The 27,175-nt window shown below is 40.0% G+C and overlaps 1 protein-coding gene across 1 annotated transcript; it reads right to left on the minus strand.

Annotated features, from left to right (window-relative positions):
* On the minus strand, positions 1-26,591 carry FAM180A (family with sequence similarity 180 member A). Its single transcript, XM_010203543.2, has 3 exons — positions 26,512-26,591; positions 1,348-1,448; positions 1-345 (listed from the first exon to the last, which is right to left on the minus strand). The coding sequence occupies exons 1-3, from the start codon at positions 26,585-26,587 to the stop codon at positions 1-3; spliced, it is 522 nt and encodes a 173-aa protein (XP_010201845.1). The 5' UTR covers positions 26,588-26,591.
* Positions 26,592-27,175: the final 584 nt, after the last annotated feature.

The raw sequence follows: 27,175 nt of genomic DNA on the forward strand, positions 1-27,175 counted from the left end.
CTACTGTGATGGCTCTTTGTTGTATGAAAGCATCAAGTCATGCTTCAGGGCTTTATAAAGACTGACAAAAGATTCAGCCCAAGTGTCTTTCTGGTGCCCCTGAGACTGAGCAGCTCTGTAGGCTGTGTAGACCATGGTCAACACTGTCCTTTCAAAGTCTTCTTTCTTGAGGACCCTTGGGTAGGAAGATAACCTGCTACTCAGCCTGCGGATCTCTGTGATGCTCTTGGGGATAATCTCATTGCAGATGGTGTCAAATTCAGCAGCCTTCCTCAGTGAAGCAAGCTCCTCATCTTTGATGGAGATCCTCTGACCTTTGTCAATGTCAAGCTCAGCTAAAAGAAACTGGTACAAAATCAGAATACAGAAAGCTGTTTACCTTCTCCAAGAGACTTTAGGCAGAGTAAATCTGAATTTAACAACACATTCTTGGGTCTTTAGGCAAAATGTTGTCACAACTCTCATTGCACTAGCTGGAGGTGGGGTAGAACAGAAAGTCTCTATGTGAATGTTGGGAGTCCTGTATTACCTATCTGGGAAAGACAGGCTGTGGGGAAACGAGAGAGGAAAAGGAAAAAACAGATAATCTTCTGTTGTCCAAAACAGTCATGATTTACTGCTGGTGTCATATGGGGTTAGAGTGGTGAAGACAACAGCACAGCTGGGAAAGGCCGTTTACCCTACAGGGATTGCAGGGATGGCCTAGATCTGTGTGAGAGAGTACAGCAATGGCTTACCAGCACAGCTCACTTGTTTGGACATTTATTCTCAGTTTCTCAAGGTGTGGGTTAGATAGATAGGTAGGTAGATAGATAGATAGATAGACAGACTTGACCCATGCCCCTTCTTCAGGAGGGCCACTTTCCCTTAGCTAACTGTACAACACTCTTCCACACTGTGCATTACATCTACAGTTTCCATTGCTGTAAAAGAGGGAACATGTAATGGCTGATACTCATGGCTTTAATGATTTGAACAAGTAATTTGGGACTCAGGCTTAGACTAAAGAATTTAAATGCATTGTGTTGTTAATAGGTAACAATTCTGGAAGAAAGTTGCTTTCAGTGGGAAACCATTTGCTTTGATTTTCGCTTTGCCTGTCTGTGAGCTAGAACTCACATTTGAGGTACGACAGACAACTGCTGCCCACTTAAGTGCTGAATGAGCTGGCTTTGTCATATAGATATCTATTCCCTCCCTTCTGGTGAGCTATTACATAGTTAGCCATGGGCTTACTTTTGGGATGAGTAAAAGTATTATGAAGACTGATAATGGATAACCCCAGTATGGACAGTAACCCCGGTCTTGGTTAAGGCTTAAGGTACCATCTACTCCCATATACTGAACCTCGTAAAGCAGGACCACATCTTCCAGTGAGTTTTGTAGCACTGGGTTAAGGGAGGTGGCTGAGGACCTCTTGAACCGCTGAGCAGCTGGGAAAAGCATAGCTGGAAAACAATAATGGGAAAAGAGAGATGGCAAACACTGAAAAGATGAAGTACCTTTCAATAGCAGATTCAACCAAAGGAAATATTGAAAAGATGCAGAGGTGAAGTGCTGAGGGACATGGTTTAGTGTTGGGTTTGGCAGTGTGAGGTTAGCATTTGGACGTGATGATCATAAAGATCTTTTCCAACCAAAATGATTCTATAATTTTATGACTATTGCAAGTCTTATTGCAAGGACTTAATGTACAATATGACTTCTCACTGTAAATAAATGAGCAACATGGACTGCTTTAACTGTAATCTACTAAGGATGGAGGTTAGCTGTTTGTCCTTTATCTATACAGTGTCTAACATAATTTGTAATACAAACCTGGGACTCTGAAGTGCAGCTACAGTGTAAGGAATAATAATGACAACTGCAACATCAACATTGCCTAAAACATATGTTCTTCTCCTGACTCTGCAAGGGGAAATCAATACTGACCCACAACCAAATCTACTTTTTTCAAGACGTTCTCCTACTATCACATCTCTAAGACTCTACATTTCTTCTGTTTTCAGCTGTCTAAAATTTGATCTCTTTAGTCAGTAGAGACAGCTTCTCCAGAGGGTAGGTCACCTCATCTGTCCTGGGCATATATGTCTGGAAGGAGTGACTCACCCTTCAGAGATGCCTATGTCTATTTATTGAGCCTGTTACCAGCTTAGACGAGACAGCTACATTCAGTGAGGTGAATCCCAATTTTTATGACTTTACTACTTCACAGTGTTATAGCTAGAAACAACAAAGTCTGCTATGATCAGGTATTTATCCACTACTGTGAGGTGTGTTATTGTCTCAGGGAAGTGAGACAGAAAAAATATGCATAGCCCCTGAACTCAGTGCCCCAGTGAGGTAGTGCATTTGTGGAATCAATGACCTGTACAATCCAGAGTACAGAAAACATCTGATGCTACATTAGAAACCACTTAAATATCTTGAACTACTAATTAAGTTACTAAACAGGTTACTAGGTATTATTAGAAGGCATAAGTTCCTTTCAGAGCAGAGGGGGAAAGCTCTGTTTTGTTTAATGTTACACGTATATGATTTAGATGTTGATGTTTAGATAACCATGGTTGGATTTGTTTAATTTATTTTCGAGTACTCAGGAAGAGGAAGGGTGTTTTTATAGCTATGCTTATGTGACTATCAGTGCATTTCCTCATAAACTTCTTAAATTTAACTGTTGTTTACCAGAAGATAAATTTGGAAACCAGTTTTAAAAAAGGAAAACATCCGTCACCTGTTGAAAGGCATTATGATCCTGCCCTCAAAATGTAGAGTTCTACAACTGGACAATGTTTAGTAGAACATGCAGTTTGCTTTGAATTTCCAAAAAGCTTCATCCCATTCTCTATTAAATGTTTTTCCATGAAGTATTTTCACTAGAACAGTTTTGTCTTCTTTTGCCAAAGTACTTGTAGTGTGTTTTGCATGTTGCCTGTAGAAAACCCGACATCATTTAAAACTCTCTCTGCTGAACATTAAAAAACCAATCAACCAAACAAAAAAACCCCACCTGAAACAACTATAGTAACTCTATGGGAAAGTTGGCACTACTCCTTGACTACATGGTTCCTCAGACAATTTGTTGTTTTGATTACTCAAGCAGATCATAAATATGCAGTTCCTTCTAGACAGTGTATCCTAAATACAGTGCTGTCTCCTGTGCTCTCTCCTGTGCCGTTGCCAACTGTTGTTAAAGTTTGACTTGTTAACGGTATTTAAGTTCTAGTAATGCAAGGAGAAAGAAATTAAATCCTCAGAGATTGTGTTAAGTAAAACCTTTAGTACCTAGCATAAGGAAATTTAATTGGGACAATACTAGGTGTGGAGTACCAGTAAAGGACATTTTGGCCTTGAATTATTTAGAGAATACAGTATAGGTAAAAGAATTTGTTGAATTTCAATAAACATACTGCAGCTGGATGCTAACTAAATGAATTCTGCAGGGATGGGTTTCAGGTACTGTTTTAAGACACCTACAGACATGAGTCCTTCCTATTTCATTGATGTGAGTTTAGATTAAAATTTGTTTAAATAACTGAATAATATTTGCAGGGTATGTGGCTAAAAGCCTGAAGGAATGACTATAGGAAGTAAAAGAATGGAGATGTTGAAGAGGGCTTGGTCTCTGCAGAAGCCTTTGCCCAGCATGATGCATTTACCATCCAAGCATCTTGCCTGACTCTGTTGAGAAGATGATGAGTTTGGGAAAGATCATCACAAGCTGTCTGCAGGTTCTGCTCTGCAAAAGTGTTTACCTGACTGACTATTGACAACTTGGACTATAGCCATTTTCTGCTGCTGCGTCTCCACTGGTATTCATCCCTCTTGCTCAGAGCTCTGAGGAGACACATTGGAGCTATTCCATCTTTCACTCTTGGCAATTTGAAGATGCAGTTGAGCGCATGTGAAGCATTTGAAACTTCAGGCCCTAATTGCTGAGTAATTAAAACTTTTATTACTGGGCAATTAAAACTCTAATTACTAAGCAGCTGGCAGAAATCCAGTCCATAATGATGGTGATTCATTTTTATCTCTTTTAGATGCCCTTTCAGTAGAAACAGCTTCAGACTAGAGAGCACCTCTACATATGCAGATGTTTTACATCTCAAGTATTCCCCAAGTCATTAAAAAGTTGTGGCATCTTGCCTCAGTGCTGTCATGCTTATTGTCATTACACCAATAATTTTTAGCTTTTCGGCCAAGTACAGATTCCCACCATGGAGTCCAGCTAAGAATCATCAGATTCAGCCCATCACCAGTCACCTAGAAAAGCTTGTGTGAAGGATTGGCACAAAAATGAAAGCCATGTTATTGATGTAGTACTGACCTACATGCTGAATCACAGGCAATACTTCAGAAAGCAGCTGGGTTTTCCTACTCAGGTGTTCCCAGGATAACATGGATTAGCTTAGGTCTCTACAAAAGCCTGAGTTAATATACTGCGAGAAATACTTTGTATGCATATCAGAAGCGTGCCATCCTCTGTAGGGACCAGGCTAGCACCGATTCCCTGATCTCATTATCTTGTTCCCAAAACATATCAAACTTTGTTATGGTTCTTAGCAGCTCTACTCAGAAATGCTTTCAGAGCTCATTTGTATTAGTCATGGTAATCTGATTTTCCTGATTCACATTATATTTATTTTTTTATTTCAGTCCTTCCCTTTCTCTCTCTTCCCACCCAGAAGTCAAGTCCTACCACCATCACTCTCCACAGTTATCTCCATGATTTCACAAGTTCCTCTGAGATTATGTGAGCATTTAGAGCGAGCACTCTCTGATTTTCATTACACTGACTTAAACACATGTGTAAGTTGAGCACAAAAGCCAAAACAGAGATTTGCAGTTGGTTTCTGCATTTAGTGATTACAAATTCCACTTGAAATTTTTCTGCTGACTTCTTCCTGCATTTACTTCCATCTCTGACAGGAGTTAGCTGAGCAGTCTCAAAGAACAGTGGAGAAGTGTTACTGTGAGTTATCATTTCTTTACTATTTTTGTCCCCAAGGGAGTTCCCTGTAAAGTTATCAAGCAATCATTTCATAGGAAGATGCAGAGCAATATGCATCATTTTAAGTTGATGTTGCAGCCATTTCGTTTCAATCACAGTACCATTTTTATTTTTCTTACAAATGTGTCATCCACATCCAGTGGAGATCTGGATGCTTCTGTCTTAAGGGCTGAATAGCCACATAACAAAAAAGTTATGGTTCACAGAGATGAGGCAGGAAAAATGTTTTGATATCCTTACCCAAAACATCTTCTATTATATATATATCTGTGGTACCAGGCTCATCCTCTTCCAAAACCCTTCTTCAGAGAGTCCTTAGAAGTGCTCCTTGATCTGACCTCCCTTGCTACCCACTGAGGCCTCAGGGATGGAGGTAGATAGGAGCAGTGTGACCTGCCCAATTCTGAATGGCTTCATTCTGTGCCCTGGAGCACAGCACTGTTTGTACTTGAAGATGGTGGGCAGACTAAGTCTAGTCCATAAAGAGGCTAAAAGTGGCCATGAAAATGTGGTGCAGGAGTCTCTATTTTCTGCACTGCTCACTGCAGGGATCTGTCCAGTCTTCTACAACTCTGGATACTCAACTACATTGCTCCCTAGGGATTACCCGGGTTTTTAAAAAGAGTTACAGCTGTTTTTTACCAGCTTGTTGACCTGCTTCTATTTAGCCCATGACAGCTGAAAATTTTCTTTATGGTTTAGACATAACGTCTCATCTGAGGCTGACAATAGCTTCATTTTAAAGATGCTTTCATCTTTCTTAAGAACTATGCTGAAATTTTCTGGACCTCATTAGCCCTGTGATAAACATTTGTGATACTCTCCCAGGTTTTCCATGTTATGTCACTGCTGGGAGTGCAGGAGTTTAGTTATGTTTTCCAGCTTACCCTCCTGCTCATGGTTTCCCAGATGCTGCCTGTGACGAGTTTGCTCAGTAAGTACAAAGCATAGCTGCAGGAGTGCTCAATTATTTGTGCATTATCAACACCCTTTTCTTCTCCTACAAAAAGTTATGAAGCCAAGAGCATGAACCAGGCCCTGTGCAGGCCATTGCTCCAAAGCACATACAGCTTCCTGGGGCTCCAGGATACGACCACAGTTTAACTGGTGTTACAACTCAGTAGGAATTATTTTATTTGATTTCAGAGGTATGGAAAAGAGCTATCTTATTGCTTCAGTGGGATCTCTTTCATGGAGGACAACAGGAGTAGAGGAGCAAGAAGAACTTGTGGGCCAAAACTCCAGACTTACTATAAGCAAAGCAAAGGAAAGTTGCCTTTTAACATAAAGAAAGTCAGTGGTCCAGCTGGAGTTGTTCTATAAGCCAAATTTGGTCAGCAGGCTGCCAGTTGGATTTCTCTGTCTTAGATTACTAGGTCCTGAATCTAAAGAAACATAAAAATAATTTCTCTGGGCATTACTGACTTCCCAGGACCAGCTCTCATTTCTTGAAGTGCAAGGCAGGGAGCAATTGCACAGGCAGCAGTTCTTGTTCAGGGATGGACATAAAAAGGAAAACCAATCTCTGAAACTATTTAATGTGTTCACTAACAGTTGCAGCAGGGATTAACAAGACCCTGCAAAACAGTATCCTTTCAGACCACCAAATCAATTTTTTTACTGCAAGTTCACAATCACCCTTTAGTAGTGAGAAACTGCAGCAAGCTCAGCAGCACATCCAACTTGATCCCTCAAAGCAAAAGTTTCCTTTTCCTGATCAAAGCTTTTGAAGTCATGACTCCTAATCTCAATAGAAAGAAGTTAATTCTTCCCAAATTATGACAGCAACTTCTCCTTATTTGGCTTTATTTTATTGCTAAAGCTGAGAATAAAATTGTTTACTACAAAACAGTTGTTCTGTGCTGTGAGTGCGTTTGTTCTTGGAAACAAATATGCTTACCAGGCCCCAAGTGAAAGGAAAGCAGAATGTAAAAATTCATAAGTTAGTGTTCATAAAGATATGATAGTATGTAAAACATTTTAAAATAAATTTGTTGGCTATCGTTTTGTTCTGTTCTATAAGAAGCCCAGAGAAACAGATCATTTGAATCATATATGAGTTTTTCCTTAGCCTAAACATCTCATGGCTATAAAAGCAAATAAGAAAAAATCTGTGGCCATGCTCTGCCTTTTTCTTAACGCCAGCTTCTGCAAAAAAAGCCATTTCCTGGGTCAGATACATAACCTATTTAAGCTTGCTGTTAGTCATCCTGGAGCAAAGACTAATTCCACTAGTGAGCTGGAAATTTTCCTTGTGTCACAACATTTGTCTCTAACCTGCCTGGAATTTGCAGTAAGTGGATTTCAGCACACCTAGAGACTCCTGTCAAGCGAATAAATTTACCGATAACCTGATAACAGATTTTCTAAGTAGCACTGACTTCTTTGAAAGATGAAGATGATTCTTCAAGATTAACTCAAGCATTTGCCAAAGTAAATGAACCCAGTGATGTCCACAAGGTGTTTTTATAGGCAGACACAGCATCTGTTTAATGCCATGTAAAAATCTTGAGTGATTTAGGCTAGCTGAACCTATTTTGTTGCAGAGATTGCTGGGCAGCTTCTAGAAGTTATTGTTGCTTGGGATCTTAGGGAAAATGTCTCAAACGTTCACAGGAGGAATTTTTTTAACTGTTTTTAGCTCAGTCTCTGCATTTCCCCTTGACCATGCACTGCAGAAAAAAAAAGGACATGAGTGTCAAAGATCATACACACTTGATAAAGGCGTTTGGTTTCATCTTCCTCTTTGATCACCTTAGTTAAGAGGGTTTACAATCAAACCAGAAGTATATTTTATATGTAACATTTATTTTTGTTAAATGACTCTTCAGTGGGTCCCTATGATGAGTTGCTCCGTTACTACAGTAAAAATTCACTATCCACAATTTACTATCTCAGGCTAACTGTGAAATGTGTGTCCTAACCATCCTGAGCCAGTCAAAGTCACTAGATATTTTGCTGCCCTAAGTACTTGCTTTGTGCCTGCCTCAGATCCTGGTACCAGAAGCATTGCTTACTCCAGGATGAAGTCGTATTGACCTGTGAGAAGTGTGTGGTGGGAAGTGAAAGTAGTAATGTACATCACAAACAATGCAGTGTTAGTGGGTGGTGAAGACATTTATGTATAGTAATCCCATCCATCTTTATTTCTTGTCCTGCACTGGCCTCATCCCCAGAAGGATGCATGTTCACATTTTGTAAAGTGTTTGCACTTTTTGCACTGCAATTGCTTCCAGGACAGAACTTGAATTTTGGCTGGCCAGCCCTGTAACAGAGCATGGTCAGGCACAGCACCTTTATGCTTCCTGACTTTTTACCTTTTTATATCAAAACTACTATGTTAGAAATGATGGAACACTTTTCCCCAGCAGAGGAGAAATGGAAAAGTCAGGAAGCTGGAGAAAGACTAAGGGGATAAAATAAGGAAAACCACACAAAAAACTAGAAGGACAAGGGAAAAAAATATGCTGCAGTGCTTCAGGCCAGCTTCTGAAATTTGTATTTGGAATTGCAGTTAAGCTTCTGAAATTTGTCTATGGAATTGCATTTACTGACAGAAGTAGTTCCCATCACAAAAAGTCTTTGTGCATTCTGACTTTAGTACATTTAAATCTCCATTTTTGGGGGATTAAATACCAGTGCCCCTTAAGAGAATAAAGCAGTGACATGAAGAAGACAGTTTAACTACAAATTAATATGAATTGCCACATTTTTAGAAGTAGCTACCAAGAGAATTTGTGTCTTTTTGCTTTCAGCTCTGCATACTTGTTACCTTAGCTCCTAAGATGAAAATTAATAGCAGCAATAGTCTCTCTTTATTCCTGCCTATTGACTAAAAGCAACAATAAACATTTGCTTCTTAATTTAGTTATAAAAAGAACAGTTAAAAGAAAAACGCTCTATCTAAAAGTCTAAATTTTGTCAATAAGGACGTGAGACGTAAATTTCCCCATAAAAGTTGTCAACAGATAACACTGTTCTTAGGAAAAAAAAAAAAGTCTACACCACTTAAAATTAATAACAGATTGTATTAAACTCCTTAGTCCATCGTGTAATCCGTTCTTTCAAAGTTACATATTACTAATTTCTCTCATTTTTTAAAAACATACATATTCTGAAAAGGTGTCTCAGTTCCATGAATGAGAACCCACTCCAATCTACATTTCTACACTTCATAATTACCCTGAGATGTGTTAAATTAATGTGAAACAGAGTTTCTGTATAAAAACTTGAGTGGTAATAGCCTTTCTAGCTACTTAGCATGAGTAAGAAATAGAAAGGTGTATTAGACAAAAAATACCTTATGCTTACAGAAATGGGTATTGCTTGAGAAGGAAAGAGTGCATCTAAACTTGTGTTTGTGAGAGGTGAAGGATTGCTTTTTTCTTTTATGATTTAAATAAAATGATTTCAAAGATATGACTAGCATCAACCAACTAAAATAGTCTGAGAATCTATTCCCTCAGATGGAATTTCCATTATGCAGCATTTTCTCCTGTTCCCAGCCTGGAGCAATGTATGCTGTATTATTTGTTCTTTTGGTTATAAGGAGAGGGTTCCCACTCAGAGTGATTTACGCTCTCAAAAAAAGATGCAGTCAGCCAAGACAGGACTTTGATGTGCTGTAGTAATGTTATGCAGAAAGTAAGGAGATCAGAAATGCACACAGAGAATCTGAAGGAAAGAAGTGAAATATATCATTATTCTTCTGTTTGCTGACATATTACCCAGAGCTGAGGGTAAGCTATGATGAACATTATATGAGTGAAGGCCAGCAATAAAGAAAGGAAATATCAATCCTGCTCCATGGGTTTAACATAGAGGCAATAAGCAATTTTGGTAACACAGGAAATTTCAGGCTGAGTTGGGAAATTAACCAGTGCTCTATATCCCTGTCTTCCTTGCAGGATCACCTCTCATTCCCTATCAGTGTGGCTTACAGCAGCCCTTGTGCGAGGGACAGACACAAAGCAATCTTAAACACAGTTGAAAACGTTTCTTATAAATGAACAAGTGAAGGGATAAAATGATGATCTAATCTACTCGCTTTTCTACCAGGGAGGAGTAGAAAACAGAGGGAGAGAGAGGGAAGAAATGCATCCAGGTGTTGATGTCTCAGTGCTGAACTGTGAGGAAGGAACTGAGAGGCAGTGAAGCGGATGATTCTCCTGAGAGCAAAGGAAATCAGAGCTCTGCCTTGTGGGAAAGGAAGATCTGCAGCAGCTCCAAGAGCTCTATGCATTATGCTATTGGTGCTCTGAAAGGAAAGCTGTCTCCAATTCTCTGGCCTTTTATATATTTGCATCACACAGCCCAGAAGGATGGGCTTGAGTCCTGCACCACCTCCCAGGTACATATTTATAGAGAGCTGAGACACTGAGCACAGAGAAGAAGCAACCAGTAGTTAAGAATGGCCTTTTCACATTCTGTTGTACTTTTTTTTCCAGTCAGGCTTCCTTGGTTTCCTGGCAGGCAGAGGTGATTGAGTAGCTAGGGTTTTCCTGAGGCTGACCTAATCACAGCTGCAGCTACTAGGGGCAGTTTGGCATGCCTGTTCCCCAGTCAGGCTCTCCCTTTTTCCCTTTGTGCTGACACCGCTTTGTATGGCCACACAGTGAGCCAAGCCAGCGATCTGTCTGGTCATGATTGAAGGGAAAAAGCAAACAAAAAAAAAAGAGTTGTAGATTTTAGCTGTCTCACTCCCCATCACAGCTGCTACACTAGCAGCAGTCCTACATGGGAAAAAGTCTGAGTGCAATTGTGATCCTGCTGCTCTTAGGATATTTGGTGAAGATTCCTGTTCTCAGATGACATAAGGATGGACATCAGGACTGGTTCTGAAAAGCAGAAGCTCTTCCTCATTGCCTACATACCCATGAAGTAGACATCAAGCTCATGTTCTCGTTTTCGTGGATGGCTACCTCAAGTAGTGTAATCATTGCTTCTGTTAGAGGCGAGAATTGGCTGCAGGACCAGTGACTGCCAAACACTTCTTTCACTTCTATGTTTACATCCCCCTGAACTTTTAATAGAGTAAATTCAACAGTCACAAATGTCTACAATTTATTCCAAGACTGGATGGTGAGAAAGTAATCAAAGGTCCAGTTCAAAACACACACCTAGGAAGGAGCAGTATGAATTTTATTTCATTATCGTGATTCTTCAGGCCAGGCATTAACTGTTGTCATTGACTAGTTCCATAAAATATCTATTTAGAGAGTAGGAACAATATCAAGTCCATTATCTGAACAACCAATATTATGTAGATTTATGAACTCTCTTTGATATTACCTTGCCTTTTCATCTGGGACATCTGGCAATGTCCAACTACATGTTAACAGGAGAACTGACAGATTTCCATCTGATGACATCTGCCAATTTGAACTGCCTGCCTTTTCACAAATGCACATTGATGAAACACAATACATTGGATCTGTTGAAGGGGACACTCCTTAAAATTCAGTGAAGGTAACTAAATTGAAAAAATACATGGGCTTTATGACCATATGATCTACAGATTAAGAAAAAATTATGAAGATTTCTTGCTGTTGCTGACTGAATTGTCCTGTGCTGCATTATCCTATGGGAACTGTCACACTGATATCATGGATCTGTTAGTTGAGGTGAAGAAAAACAGAAAATGTTATGGGAACCCTAGAATTATTCACTTAAGCCATCTCTTAATAATTTCAACTAGCAAGTAAATCCAAGTGTTTGACTGTGCATCAGGGAACTGTTACTGAACTGATAACAAACTATTTCTTGTTTTATTTGTATATGAATTTCTCATCCATATACAGTTAGCACATATGAGAAACAATAAACTATTCCTCAAACTCACTGAGTATTGATATCACAGCTCAAACTAAGGAGAAATAAACATGATATTGACCATTTTGTCTCTGTCAGATTAGAAAGAACTAGAATTGTCTTCCTCTTTCCCTTAAAACATCAATCTGAGTTGAAATATACTGTTAGGAGGAGAATACATAAATCCCATCTTTCTGCTTCCTCTACTCTGGGATTTCAGTTTTTCTTCAAAAACAGGGAAAACCCAGCTTCCTTTCCAGCTGTTCATTGAGTTCCAAATGTCAGTGCACTTGCATATATTTTTCTTAATTACATGAATATGTGCTGGGTAGAGAAAGTGTATAAATCAGCATTGCCCAATAAAAAAAAGAGGAAGATAATGGGTTCTTTTTGTGAGGAAATGAGTTATTTCTGGAGACAAAGCTTTTTCAAAACATTGTATGTTTTCTAGTAGTGATGATAAAGACAAGAAGTTCGAAAAAGTAACTCAGAGCTGAAGATGGATCCAGGTATGTTTCTGAACTGGACTGGTACAGCTGTTTTGCAATCTAAACAGAACATGAAGGCTGAAAAGCTGTGCTGCATCAGTGGGTAAGAGGCAGGGGGAACCACATGTCTCTCCTGAGTGAGATTCACCACGAAAAATCATCTGTTTTGTCTAGTTCACAGCTGCATGAATGTCTGGGCCCCATTATATTATTTTCTGCACCTGCATGAAAATAATATTTTAAAAAATAATGGAACTCAAATATTATAATCTACAAAATCTAATGGGTGGATTCCAATCTGTGCTGCTACAACGGTGGGCCGAGACAATCCTGGTGATATTTCCAGAAACATAGCAAAGAATTATGAAGAATGAATGCAAAAGGGATTATTTTTATACCTGCTTTCCACACTCAACAAACATACATATGGGATTTCCATTCCACAAAGCTGTTATTTTTCCACTGTTCCTTGTTATTTCATGCACTCTGAAAATCTGACTATTCCTAGATCTTGAAGATTTCACAATCTGATGAAATTAAGCTGAGCCTGACGTACAACTGGATTCACCATTAAATATAGCAAGTCCTGCCAGAACCTTGAGTGTTGCAAATTGCTGAAGGCAGCTAGACACTGTGGGTGAGGTCCTCAGATGACCTGAGCTGGAACCATCACTTCTGTGATGCTAGTCTGCAGACAGCCAGGTCATGGAGAACCCTGTGCTGTGAAAGGTATGCTTGGGATCGGAGGGAAGAGAAGGTGGTTAGATTCAAGCTTGCTGAAATCTCACAGCAAAAAAAAATAACACAAATATCTATTAGGAGTAGGACTTGAAAGGTATAAAAAGCTGACAATTGCTCATGAAACTGATGGAAATTAAAAACTCACCGTCTCTCACTACTGCAATTCCTGCCTCTACGGATGTTAACTTGCAATAGCTTCCAGCCCAACTGGCCCCTGCCAATTTGTCCCATGTATTTGCTTTGGTGATATTCTTCCTTACCATACATTCTTCTGGAGTCTTTTAAGCTGAACTGGTAAAAAATAGACTTTGGCTTCCAGTAAAGCAGTCTAAGTAAATATTTAAGGAAAAAATGTTAATGATCTCAAGCTCTAAGCTTAGGAAGAATAAATTTTCCAGTGAAAAATCTCTAACATGTTGCTGACTGAAAGCAACTAGGAGTTTATTCTTTGATTTAACTCCTTTGTGCATGTGGACTGGTAAAGAATACGTTGTAGTTCCCAGTGACAGGACAAGGGGTAAGAGGCACAAGCTGGAACACAGGAAGTTCCATTTGAATATTAGACACTTCTTTCCTGTGAGAATGAGGCATAGGCTGCTCAGGGAGTGCATCATAGTCTCCTTATCTGGAACTTTTCCACACTTGCCTGGACGTGTTCCTGTGTGACCTGATTGAAGTGAACGTGCTTTAGCAGGGACATTGGGCTCAATGATCTCCAGAGGTACTTTCTAACCCCTAACATTCTGTGATTCTGTGTGATTATTGTGGAGATGCACTTCAGATAAACTGCTGTGATACTCATATTGCTAATTTCAAACTGTCTTTTTCTGGATCTATGCTTTCTTCTTACTAATTCAAACACTCTGAAGCTTGCATAATGAAATGTGCTGACTTAGAAAAGTTTTTACTAGCATATATACTGTCCATGCATTGTCATTATAGACTAGTAAAGAAAAGTCTTCAGGTCTACCTAACATGTGTTGTGCCCAGAGATGCGCTCTTTGCAAAAACTAGACTTGTGATAATTCCATGTGACAGTTTTTTCTCAGCTTGGTAGTGATGATGATCTCCTGGGTAAGCTTATAGAGATCACTTGGTTATGAAAATGTGATTGATATTCATCTTATGTCTTCATACGACTTCCTTCTGTCGTATTAGGGGAATTTTATTATTTGGCCTATATGCAAGAGGCAATCATTGTCTGGGATACTGGAGCACATTAATACAATAAACTGACTATTTATAGTGGTAGATTGACATTTAGCATGGTCACAAAACAAAACAGGGACTACTTGTCCCCCTATTTATGCTTCCAAACACCAGCCCCAGTAGTCTTTAAGTTCTGTTTTGACTTCTGAGCAGTGTCCAGTTATTAAGGGTTAAGCAGAGTGCAAACTAGCTTGTCATGTTTGAGCTCCTTTTACACATTGGATTAATAGCTGTTTCCCATTGCATTGAGTTACAGAGAGGGACTGGTTTGAGTGTTCCAGTTTGTTGTGAAAGGGACATTCAAAAGGTGATTTATAACAAAAGATCCTGTAAGGAAATGCACTGGTTTTGAAAACAAACAAGTAGCTGCTCCCAGATGAATTGCAGCAAGGGCTATCATTCTTTTCCACTGCAGCAGGCAGACATTCAGAGTGTGCTGGGGTCTATCTTCAGTTCAGCAGCATTCATATACAGAGATGTCAGGGGATATACATTTTCGTCTTTGATAGTTTAGGTCTTGTTTGGCAGCATGAACTCAATCAGGAGTTAAAAGCTCCTGGGAGACATCACAGATGGGTCTGAAAAGCGAGCTGGACATGACATACACTTCCAGCTTTGATCGTATAAGTAGAAAGGAGGGAGGGATACAAAGCACTTGAGACATGATGAGTTGGTTGCATTTATCTCATTGACAAATTTGTAGAAACTGAGTTCTTTGCCTTGATGGTGATATTTTGCTTAAGAATCCCCATATATTCCTTTGGAAGATATACATGCACATGCTGTTCAGCATTGGAGGGAACCTCAGATGGACCATGGAGGCTGTGAACAGCATGCATAGAGATTAAGACTGACATGACTGGATGTGTTCTGGATTAATGGTCTGTGGCACATGCACTTAGTCATTCAGAGTTTGAAGGGCATCCAGAAATTTCCAGCAAATATCCAACAGCTTGCTACCTAAATACAATTTCTGGCTAGGAAAGAAGTCTTTCTAGGGAAATACAATTCCTTATGGTATTCCTGACACTTAGATGTTTGCCAGGCAGACAAACTTCTTCGTCAGTTGGAGCCTACAGCATTTCTCCTGTGTGAGCATTAGAAATATACCATGGCAAGACAAGCCCTCAGTCCTTGTGATTGCCAACTTGTGACCACCTCATCTTTCTCAGTCCTATTGGTAAACATTTAAATCTCTCTCTCAGCTTGCTGCATCCCTGGAGGATTCTCTCCATCCACAGCATATAACATTGCCCATACCTTAGCCAAGTGGCTGCCATCTTCCCTCTGTGTAACAGGGCTCATTTTAGGAAGAGGTGAGGCACAACAAGAGACAAGAACCTCATATAGGAAGGCAGGAATGTTAGATAGTACAGCTAAAAACCCCAAGCTTGGCCAGAAAGCAGGTTTTGGCTGTTCTTGATGGTTCATGAGGACACCTAATATCTGTACTCCATTCATCAAAACTGGGATGCTCCAAGCTGAGGTCAGACACTGTGTTGTCTTCTTCATTTCACTCTGGCTTATCCCAAGCATCCTGTATGGAAGCAGGACCACAACATGATCCTCCTACTGGACATCCCAACATGGCAGTCACATGCTGCCTTTTGACATTCGAGCCTAACTGGGCCTGATCGTATCTGACTTTTGTTGATAATTTCTGATTCCTCTTATGAGACAATCCAGCACAGAAAAATCATCGGGTACTTTTCTATCCTTCTGTGTCTGTAAAGACCCAACTGAGCTTTATATTCAGCAAGTCCAAGTCAAGGTAGGACAGCACCTGTGAGCTCTGTTAATTAAAAACCCTGGTGGTAGAAAGCAACAAAACAAGCAGTATGTATGTTTTTATCATTAGACTTATTGCTTTCCAAAACTTTCTTCCAAATTGGCATGGTAATACAGAAAACCAGAAGTTGCTGCAACTATGACAAATGAATGGTTTCATTTAACATATGGTGTACTATATTAAGATGTCTACAAGTAATGTTTAACTGGAAACAGAGTTTGTTCAATGCCAAGCCACAAACAATTGTAGTAAATGAAAACAAAGCATGCCTTAAATGTCTTTTGCTTTAGGAAGAGGCTTAAGACAACAGTTCCCTCAGACATAAAATCTATATTTAATAAATAAATTCAATAGTTGCTTCGTGATTCTTCAGAGCTAGCCACTAACAAAAACGTAATCTCATGGCTGTATTATGGAAAACAGAGCTGAAACTGAGGACTTGCAGAACTTGATCCGTGCCTCTAGGACTGATAGTAATAAACAGGGGTTTGTGCAGTCATGGCACTGTTGTTGTGCCTCATGTTAATGTGAAAGATTCACTGGTATTAATGGGAAATACTGTAGTGCCATAGCCCTGTAAAAGAGCAAGTTTCTTGCAGTTTCTGAGGAATAAAATAATGTGTTTCTTTGGCAGTGGGAACAGTCTTTTTTCATACCTATGTAGTTTAGAAAGCTCAAAGGCAAATGAAAAAAAAGACACATGTAGAGACCTCCCTATACTGCTGATTCAGAAGCAGTAACTTTAAGTTTTATGCTGTGATCAATGATGAATTGCCCAGACTAGAGCATCTTACTGTCTTGGTGTACTGAGAGGCTGGTAGGGACCAGAAGCGAACATGAGTCCTGCTTACATGAGAAAAAGGCAGTGCCAATTCCAGAGACATGTGATCATCCCATGGGTTTGAGAAGCAAACAAGTAAGATGAAGACCAACTGTGACAGATGGATATCTTCCGAAGGGCAGGTTCAAATGAGAATGCATACCATGTTGACAAGGCAGTGAATGCTACCCTAATCTTAACTACATGTGTATATTAAATATATTTAATCTTCCCCATCCACATTTATCACATTTTCTTTCCATATTTTGTCTTCCTCATTTCCTCTCATTCATTCCATTTTCCTTCCTTCCATTTTGAATTTTTACCTCCAGCTTTTTCTCTGTTCTTTCTCAGAATCTCTGCCTTTTGCCTTTGCCTCTCTCATCTCTCACTTTGTGCATCAAATAAGTCCTGCTAACTTGGAAAGTCTGTACTCTTTCCAAGACATAATAGATTAGAAGTATTAGCTCCATTTGATGTATGCTGCCACCTGCCATACAGATGAAGAACATGTAATTCCAGTGTTCTGGCTCACAGCAGATATCCATATCCAATCCAGTGATATCCATATCACAATTCAGCAAAACCCAACCAAAGTGTTCTGCTCCCCTAGTGCCATGTAAGGGTGTGGGAGTAAGTTATGTAGGCATCACAGAAGACCTTGCCTGCTTTCATCTCCAACACAAGACTGCAGTGCAGCATCAGCCTTCCACCGGCCCATTTTCTCTCAAATAAATAACTGAGCTTTGAATAATTTATCTTTCCTTCTCTCAGAAACTTTTTTCAGCTACCCACCTAGCTCCTCCTGAGTGGAGAGACACTCAGCATGTTTGGAACTTGGGTCCTGGCTGGTGACCTCTTTCCCCATGGCCAGTGAGGAATTTCCAAAGCATGGGTGGTATGTGTGCCAGTCTCGGGGAACTGGGGAGCTGCCAAATCTAGCTGTCAAATTGGACCAGGAAAGGCCTCACATACACTTTCACCAGAGGAAAGGAATGTTTGTGGAAACTGGGAATAGTGGAACTTAACTCGGCTTCTCTTCTCACATTCTCCATAGTCTCAGGTCCAGCACTGTGTCTTGCCACAAGTATCTCAACAGTGAGATAAGAGGAGCCAGGTTATTGCTGCAGCCTGGGGCATTGCAGAGGGATCCAAAGAGTCATTGACTAAGGGTTAGCCTCTAAATAAGTAAGAGAGCATTGTGACCTGTTGTTCAGGCTCAGGCTACTTTAATGGCTCTGAAGAAGCAAATGTGCTGTGGGGGATATATCATATAACTGTTACAATAACAGCAAATCAAAACAGGATTTCAGGATAATGAGAGACATAGGGACAATAGGGACATACTGGTTCCCCTCCTTGGCTTGCTTTACTTCCAATGGGAGAGAAAACCCCATAGATGACTGTCCCTTGAGGACTTTTGTTTGTGTGTGTCCTCACAAATGTTATCTGCATCTTAGCCTCAGGTTGATTTGTTTTCCTTTTTATAATGCTTTGATGCATTTCTTCTGCTTCCCACCATCTGCTTCCATGCAGCTGACCTGCATCAGCTTCACCAAAACCAGTGCTATTTTGTTGAAAAACACTTTAAACACCAAATAATGCCTTTAGACTGGAAGATTTTAACAATAGTCATTACTACAAGAAACCAAATTCCAGACAATGACTGGGGTTGTGGTCTCACTCCTGAGAGCGGCAAAACTCCCATTGGCTTCAGTGGTTCTGATTTGCACACTTCAGTGCTTTTAAAGTTAAAGCAAGGAGCAGACTCTGTTTTGCCTGCTTCAAACCTAGAAACACGGCTCCCTGTTCTGCTGCAGCAAGGTCCATGTACCCATCCAGCTTCTCTGCATCTTGAATGGACTCAACTCCCTTCAACAGAGCCACGAGGGTCAGAGGTGCAGTTTTTTCAGAGCCTCAATTCAAGGTGGGTGCAGGAGATTCATGCAGGCAAGCACCAGTGTTTATCTCCAGCACTCTAGACCAGTCCTATGGGTCCTGCCCTGCCTTGAACTCCAGCACAGGCACTGCGTGCAAAGTTAATTGCTCCACCACTCAGTGCTTTACCTCAGCAATTTACATCTTGACTGTCGTTATTTGAATAATCAGAGCCTCTGCAGCCTCATGATGTTTGTTAAGACCTGCTGACTTTCCGTTCAATGACATTGTACTATTCAGTGCTTCTGACAGGATTTCTTTCTGCCTGAGAGGTCATTACACTCCTGCTGAATCTGGCATGATCTACCCCAAGAAAACAAGAAAAGCACTTTATGTTTCAGAAACAGAATCTAAAAAAAAAAATGTCCACTGTTAACAACATACAGGACCACACTCACACAGTCATCCTGAAGAGACCTGGGGCAAGTGATTTAATTGCTACGTGTCTTACAATGAAAAGGAATGCTAATGTTTCCACTCCTTAATTACACTTAAAGTTCTTTGGAGAAGGAAAGACATATATTTTTTTACTCTCTGTGTTTGCATAATGACTGATACCAGTGTGGTGTCCCGGGCCTAGCAATTGAGTAGAAGTTAATCAAAATGAGATTCACAGTGCTCTACAGTTTTTGCATGTTTACATGACTTATTTAATTTGTAACAGAGCTGCTTCAGCTGTGGAAGGAAACTCTGGCTTATCAGGACATGTTAAGAATTGAGAGGCAGTTGTTAAAGGTAAGGTGAAGGGAGTTTTATTTCTATGTGAAAGTGTAAGGAGGGATTTGAATGACAGGAAGTGTTTCAGAACTGAACTCTAGATGGGACTTGAGGGCTCTTGTGCAAACTTATCCAGATGTCATGACAGTTCTGTACCTGGGACTGAGACAAGTAGATGGAACACTACAGTATGCAGGAATCCTAAAAATGACCAAATCGGTGGTACATATCTTACTGACTTGTAAGTTTTCTGTGCTAGTATGGAACTGGGACCACTGACAAGATTCTGTTGGTATCATAGCTCATAGTTCTCAGTTTAGCATATATGAAAGAGAAAACATCTTTAGCTCATGTGTTTTCCTCTTGTTACATACTCAGATTTCCTTAACATTGTCTAGCTTCTTTCTCTTTTTAACTTTTGATTCTGTCAACTAGTTTATCAGTGTATAAGCTATAAACTTTGGTCAATTTTTGCCTTCATCTTGTGGTCCAAAGAACCCCAGAATCACTTAGATCCTTCCTTGCTAACAGTATATCTCCTTTTATAAAGTACAATATCAGTCTGTGATCTAAACTAAAATGCGAAAGCTTCTACAATCTATCCTGCCTCTGAACTCATCACAGTTTAACGTCATTGCCCTAGAAGAGATTAGAAACATTGATTTTTTTTAAAGCAACCTTTGTATGTCTTTCGGTTTCAGGTATCCACTGTGAATTCTGATTCAGAGTTCATCCTCCATGTGAGTTAAATTAATTAAGTCTGCCCATGAAGGAGCATTTAGGGAATCAGGACATGCTAGAAAAGATCTTGATTACAGTGGCAGACCCACTCTGTTGGATATTTCTGTATGGTTAAATCCATTCAGAGACTTATATTCTAATTACCTTTCACAACACCAAACAGCTTTCCCAGGTACAAATAGCTAATCCCTTTTCAGCCCCTTCTTCAGTCCTTTTATGCTCTTCCTGCTTTGTTGAACAGTTTCAAGCTGCCACCATGCTGATGCCCAAGGTATCTGCCACAGGGAGCAGCAGGATGACATCTGCACCACACACCAGAGTATAGGGCAGAGATGTCAGAGCCAGACACAGAGTGATTGTACTACTGTGGCACTGGCTCCAGCCACGGGGTCCTTGTTGAAAGGCAGAACTTCTTCCCTTCGGCACATGCCATTCACATGACTATCATCATGCTGGAACCCCAGCTGGAGTAGCCTGCATTGTCCTGTGACATGCAAAACAGGCACCTTGTCTTGGTCCTGGGTCTCTCATCTCAGCTTCACACACCATTGTGCAATACAGATATCTGAGTTTCCTCCTTAGCTCATTCATTCTCAATTACCTACTTGAAAACTTCCACTTGAACATGAGGAAACCAGTTCCACTGGAAAGTGAGCAGAAACTTCTTTCCTGTGAAGGTGAGGGAGCCCTGGCACAGGCTGACCAGAGAGGTTGTGGAGTCTCCTGCTCTGAAGGTTTTCCAAACCCAGTTGGACACATTTCTTATTGAGATGAACCTACTTTAGCAGGGAGTTGAACTAGATGATATCCAGAGGTCCCTTCCAATCCCTACCATTCTGTAATTTTGTGAAAAGGTATTTTTGTCTTTACTGCCTTCTAATTTCTTAAAAGGCAGAAAATATTACTCTCATGTATTACAGTGTAGGACAATTTGGTTTTTAAAGACTTATTTTTAGGTCTATGATGTACATTTATGGTCTTCGCAAAGGAATTTGGGAACTAAAAATATAGATATATAATTGTCTTCTTCAGATCATCCAACCGCAGAGCTAATTCCTCTGAACTTCAACCCCAGACTGCCCTTCAGGCAGTGTTTCCCTCCCTTTACAGGTACCTTTGCAATGCCTGGTACAGTAATAACTTGCATCACAGAATTACAAAATCACAGAATCTTAAGGGTTGGAAGGGATCTCAAAAGATGATCTAGTCCAACTCCCCTGCCAGAGCAGGATCACCATCAGTAGGTCACACAGGAACTCATCCTGGTGGGTTTTGAATGTCCCCAGAGAAGGAGACTCCATAATGTATCTGGGCAACCTGTTCCAGTGCTCCATCATCCTCACAGTGAAGAAATTCTATGTTATGTTTCTTTGGAACTTCTTATGTTCCAGGTTGTACCTGTTGCCCCTTGTCCTATCATTGGACATCATTGAGAAGAGCCTGGCTCCATCCTCCTGAGACTCACCATTTAGATATTTGTCAGCATTAATGAGGTCACCTCTCAGTCTCCTCTTCTCCAAGCTAAAGAGCCCCACCTCCCTCAGCCTTTCATCATAAGGCAGATGCTCCACTGCATTCATTATCTTTGTGGCCCTGCACTGAACTCTCTCCAGCAGCTCCCTGTCCTTCTTGAACTGAAGGGCCCAGAACTGGACACAATATTCCAGATGTGGTCTCACAAAGGTAGAGTAGAGGGGGAGGAGAACCTCTCTTGACCTAGTCACCACATTCCTTCTAATACATCCCAGGATACCATTGGCCTTCTTGGCCACGAGGGCACATTGCTGGCTCATACTCATCCTGCTGTCCACCAAGACCCCCAAGTCCCTTTCACTACTCTCTAGTAGTTCATTCCCCAACCTGTACTGGTACATGGGATTATTCTTTCCCAGATGCAACACTCTTGCCCTTGTTGAATTTCATTAGATTTCTCTCTGCCCAACTCTCCAGCCTGTCCAGGTCTCATTGAACGGCAACACAGCCTTCTGGTGTGTCAGCCACTCCCCCCAGTTTAGTATCATTGGCAAACTTGCTGACAATGCCCTCTGTTCCCTCATCAAGGTCATTAATGAATATATCGAACGGTATCAATCCCAGTACTGACCCCTGAGGGCAAATAAACCTCAAGACACAGAGACTCCAGCCTACTAACATGCAGTCCCAGGAATCGGTACAGATTTATGGAACGGACTTGGGGTAGCTGGGAAGAACCTGTGCGGCAAATCTATCAAGTCTTTTGTAGCTCCAGTGAAGAACCTGGACTGGATCCAATAAGCAAGGAAGATGGGGCAGTTGAGGAAATTTTCCAAGTACTCTCATAGTTGACAGAGAAAAGGGAAATAGTGCATTTTCCCCATAAAAAGAAACATTCTTTATACAGCCAGGCTTAGGAAGAGTTGGCTCTGTTTCATAACATCTCATATCTTTAATTGTTTTATGTGCACTATGTAGTTTAAGAACTGGATAACAACAGCTTTATGGAAATTAAAGGCAGTTAAATAGATACTGAATTTTTAGAAGCCTTTGTAGCCAGGCCAGATGGTGTAATTTCTTTTTACCCTTGGACCAGACTTTTGGAAACCTCAGAACATCTTAAATAAGCCAGGATCATAGCTTGGTGTACTCAGGGCCTGCTGGGCATATATATGTATATGTCTTTGACCATTTGTGTTGTAATTACGTGCTGTGTTAAGAATACATTCCCTTTGCTCATGCTGTCCAAGCCAAAAATGCCAAATAAATGTTACTGTCAGTGGTGGAATCCCAGAAGTTGCTCAAGAAAGGCATGTCTGGCTGTAAAGATGCAATATGAGATGTGAGGAAAAAAAGTGAAATAAAGTCAAAAGGAGTGGGGATGTAGTGTTTGCCTTAATCTCCAAGGCATTCAGTCCTTTGCCCATGGAGCAAGATCACCAGCAATCTGGTATGTAGCATATGATGACAGAATATAGAATACATGAAACACTGCTTCTTGTGAACGGACTGGCTGGATTTCTAGCAACAGCCAATCTCTCATTCTCTTCTATATAGTCCTCCCTCTCCTGGCACTGGAGAGCCGCCAGCCTGTTGTAGCTAATCCCACAAGCAGAAGAAGCCTGAAAAAGTTGCTCATGTAAGCAGCAGCTCTATCAAATCCACAAATTCAGTTGTCACAACACTAGAGCAAATACTAAAAGTTTGTACTTTTGTGGGGAAATCAAGGAGGATGTGTCTTCTGTTCTACCAAGTAATTCCTTCTGCAGAAAGCCTTTAAGGAGAATGAATTTTCCCTTTGGTGTTATGGAACAATCATTTAACTTTCACCAAGCACTAGAGACTGGACACAAAATAATGCATACAGATCAAATAGATCTAGATGTGACTGTAATATCACTTTTGAGATCTGGAAGACACAGCACAGCCATTCCCCAAAAGCATGAAAGTTCAGTGATACTAATATAGTCAATATTAGTGTACTAATTATCAATTACTATACTAATATAGTAATAAATATACTAATTATCAATTACTATCAATTCTCAATTATACTAATTATCAATTACTATACTAATATACTAATAATTATACTAATTATCAGTTATCAATATTAGTGTACCTTTCTCACTGACGAGTGAAAAGAGCTGCCTCCACACTGTCCAAAAAGCAAAAATCGCAAGAAATCATACTGCGTCTTTACTCCCTAAACAACCATGTAACAAGCATGCTACTGTTTGTGTGCCATTTATTTGAATCAAGAAGCCCTTACAACAAATAAGCTACAGCCAGCTGAGACGAAACATGCCAATAAGGTTTGCCCTAGGGTTTCTCCTCAGGGAATAGGCAATTCTTATAATGCAGCTAACTTCTATTCTCAAATATATTCCTACTCATCAGAGCAGTACGTTGAAAGTAACTGAGTAACAAAATCTAAGAGAGTAATACCATACAGCTAATCCTACAAGAGGCTCAAAGAAACCTGAGATGATGACAAGGAAATTATTTCATTACCACTCAGGATCTTTTCTTTATTATTCTGTTCATGATGGGTACCAAGCCTTGCCTGTGGTTTCCGGGCCAGTGTCCACAGCTGGATCTAGGCAGGCTGAGGAGTGTATGAGATTTTTACTGCAAATGGATGAGGGAGTAAAAGAAAAACAGTGTTCAGTTTTCCTGCCAGAAATGGTGGATTGGTTTGGGGTTTTTTTTCCATTCATAGATTCTTGTAAAAGCAAAGGGAAAAGGGAGGTGGCAGCCTGGAGTTCCCACTCATCAGTTAGCTCAAGTTATGTTCTTCTTTCCTCACACCAGACTTTTTCCTTGAGCCAAAGCTAAATACTTGGTTACAAGGGCTGGGTATCCAAGACTACTCTAATGCTCCCTAGTGAAAGAATGGCAAAATCTATACCTTGTTTTATCCAAAACTGACTGTTCATTTCTATTGCAAACAACAACTGTTAGGAATTAAAGCAAGACCCTTTGTCCTACTGTCTCTACTGTTTTGTAAACATGAGACTAATAGTCAACATGAAGATGATATGTAGTTCTGTCTTTCATTTGCATGAGACCAGATGCTGATCTGTATTCACTTTTCCATTGCAAAACCCAGATCAGGAGTTGGCTAAGACGTAAATGACAGAGGTTTAATACAGACAAGTCAGTTGTCATCAGTGGAGGGAGGAAAGAGGGCTGAGTGTGCAGAAGGGTGTGTCGTACCTCAGTATTCAAATTTCCACTTAGGTTTCTAAGCAATTCAAAAATTAGGACAGTGTTTTGGCCCCCTTGATACTGCAGAAAAAGCACAATAGAATTCTGATGTGTTCTTTTAAATATTCATAGTGATTAAAATGAGACTTTAACAGTTTTATGGATTTCTTTTAGAGCTGTTGTTTAATTAAAAAGTGTATAAGTGAAAGTGAAAAACATTCACAAAATGCACAGTGATTATTTCATGGAAGCAAACCCCATCCTTTTTGCTTTTTTGTCTCATTTCATAGGTAAGGTGACCTCATTCTTCCAAAAGGTAGGCCTGTTTTTTTTTCATATATGAAGATCTACTTCTGACTTCCTCAGAGTTTTATATGTTGTGCCTGGAAAGATCAGCTCTGCTCTAGAGGATTAAGGAAGGGATTTTATGATGACAATTGGCATCATTACCTCTATTATACATTAAAAGTAAGCTACGTGCAGGTATAATTAGTCATTTAAGACTAACCAAGAGGCTGATGGAAAAGCTGGCAAAAGAACCTACCATTCTGAGTTCCAGGTCAATGCCCTGTCAGTGAGGCCCCTATGAACTGTAAGGAACAATTAAGCATTCATACAGCCTTAGCACAATTACATAGCTTTTAATTGCTTCATTCAGCTGTTGATTCCCCTACAAAATCAAAACCAAATCCAAATAGCAGAAAGGAACCAGCTATAATGAGGAAGACATGGGAGACTGGGGTGGCATCCGAATACTTGATTATTTTTTTTTCACAGACTCTGGTTTATTTAAATATCTGTGAATTTCAATGTCAGAAGCAAACAAATCTTTGAGAGGTGTTTCCTTTCTCCCCTTCCAGCAGCTACTGAACTCATGCCAAATACCAGAGGAGAGAATGAGGGAAAAAAAAGGGAAAGGACATAACCATTAACTTTTAAGCAAGCGTCTCCTATGCAATCCAATAGTTCCAAACCATTTCATATGTTACTGTCACATACTTGAATACAAATATGTTAACTATATATTGTCATATCAACAGCTGAAGTTTGATGACACTGCAGGTAGCTTTCTCTGTGTTGCAAGAGCTAGTCTATCAGGGTAGGGTTGTAGGCATTCCTAGGCACCTTGCACAATCCACGCATTGTGTTTAGATTACTGGCTCCCTGGTGGAGTAGAAGATTATGCCACTTGTGACTGAAAAGGATTTGCTTTAATGTTTCATGACTTGCAATTTTTACTAATGGAGGAGAAAAAGGAGAAAAAGAGAGAAAGGAAAATTTGATAAAATAATATGGTTTTGCTTCTTGGGATAATTTTACATATATATATATATTTAATCATAGAATATATAGATAATTTTACCTTTATGCACTCATGCATGAGTATTTTTCTATTAGTCTGTATAATCATTTAGCTGACATCCTGTTTAATGAAAAAAATATTTCCAGATTCAGAAGGGATAAATTGTATATATATGTATGTATACATAAAATGGAACACAATTTCAGATCAAATCTGCACTTAAAGTTTTCTCTTCAATAGTTTTTCATGTTTAAATCTTACCTCTGCTCCATCTGTGGGTTACAGTGGCATGAGCACTGTAATAGAACAGCAGCAGCAGCAAAGTCTTCCAAAGCATCCTTCTCTTTAAAATATGTATGTCTAGCCGTGTATTAGCTTTTCAATTTCCTACCTCCTTTCTTTTCAGGAATAAATAAATGGCTTTTCCCTTTCCCCTCCCCCTTTGAAGGAGAACCTGTCTGTTCTTCTGAGTACAGCTGAAGTCAGTGTGCAGCTCCTCTCCCAAACCAAGTCTCCTTGGGATCAGGAAACTTACTTTCACAGACAGACTTTGTTTTTATCCACATCTGGAATGACTCATGGTGCATGTGAGTTTGCTGGCAGCTGTGTGAATAAATATCATTACATTTTTGTAGTCGAGTTTCATTTGTTATATGGGCCAGTTGGAATTTATTTTTGTCCAATAAACAGCCACTATTAACTTCATGAAAGGATACTCTTGAATCCTAACTCTGAGGATACTCCTCTGCAATGCAGTGAGCTATATGTTAAGCAATGTTTAAGGAAAAAGTATTCTCTGGAATACTTGGACACTTAAGGCAGGGAGTGGGGCATGTGCTCCACAAGAACATTTTGCTACTGTGATTCATATAATCACTTCTTTATTAAGGACTTATAACACCACACTTACACGTCAGTTCTGCAA

Source organism: Colius striatus, chromosome 1 (genome assembly GCF_028858725.1).
Source record: "Colius striatus isolate bColStr4 chromosome 1, bColStr4.1.hap1, whole genome shotgun sequence".
In the NCBI taxonomy this organism is placed as follows: Eukaryota; Metazoa; Chordata; class Aves; order Coliiformes; family Coliidae; genus Colius; species Colius striatus.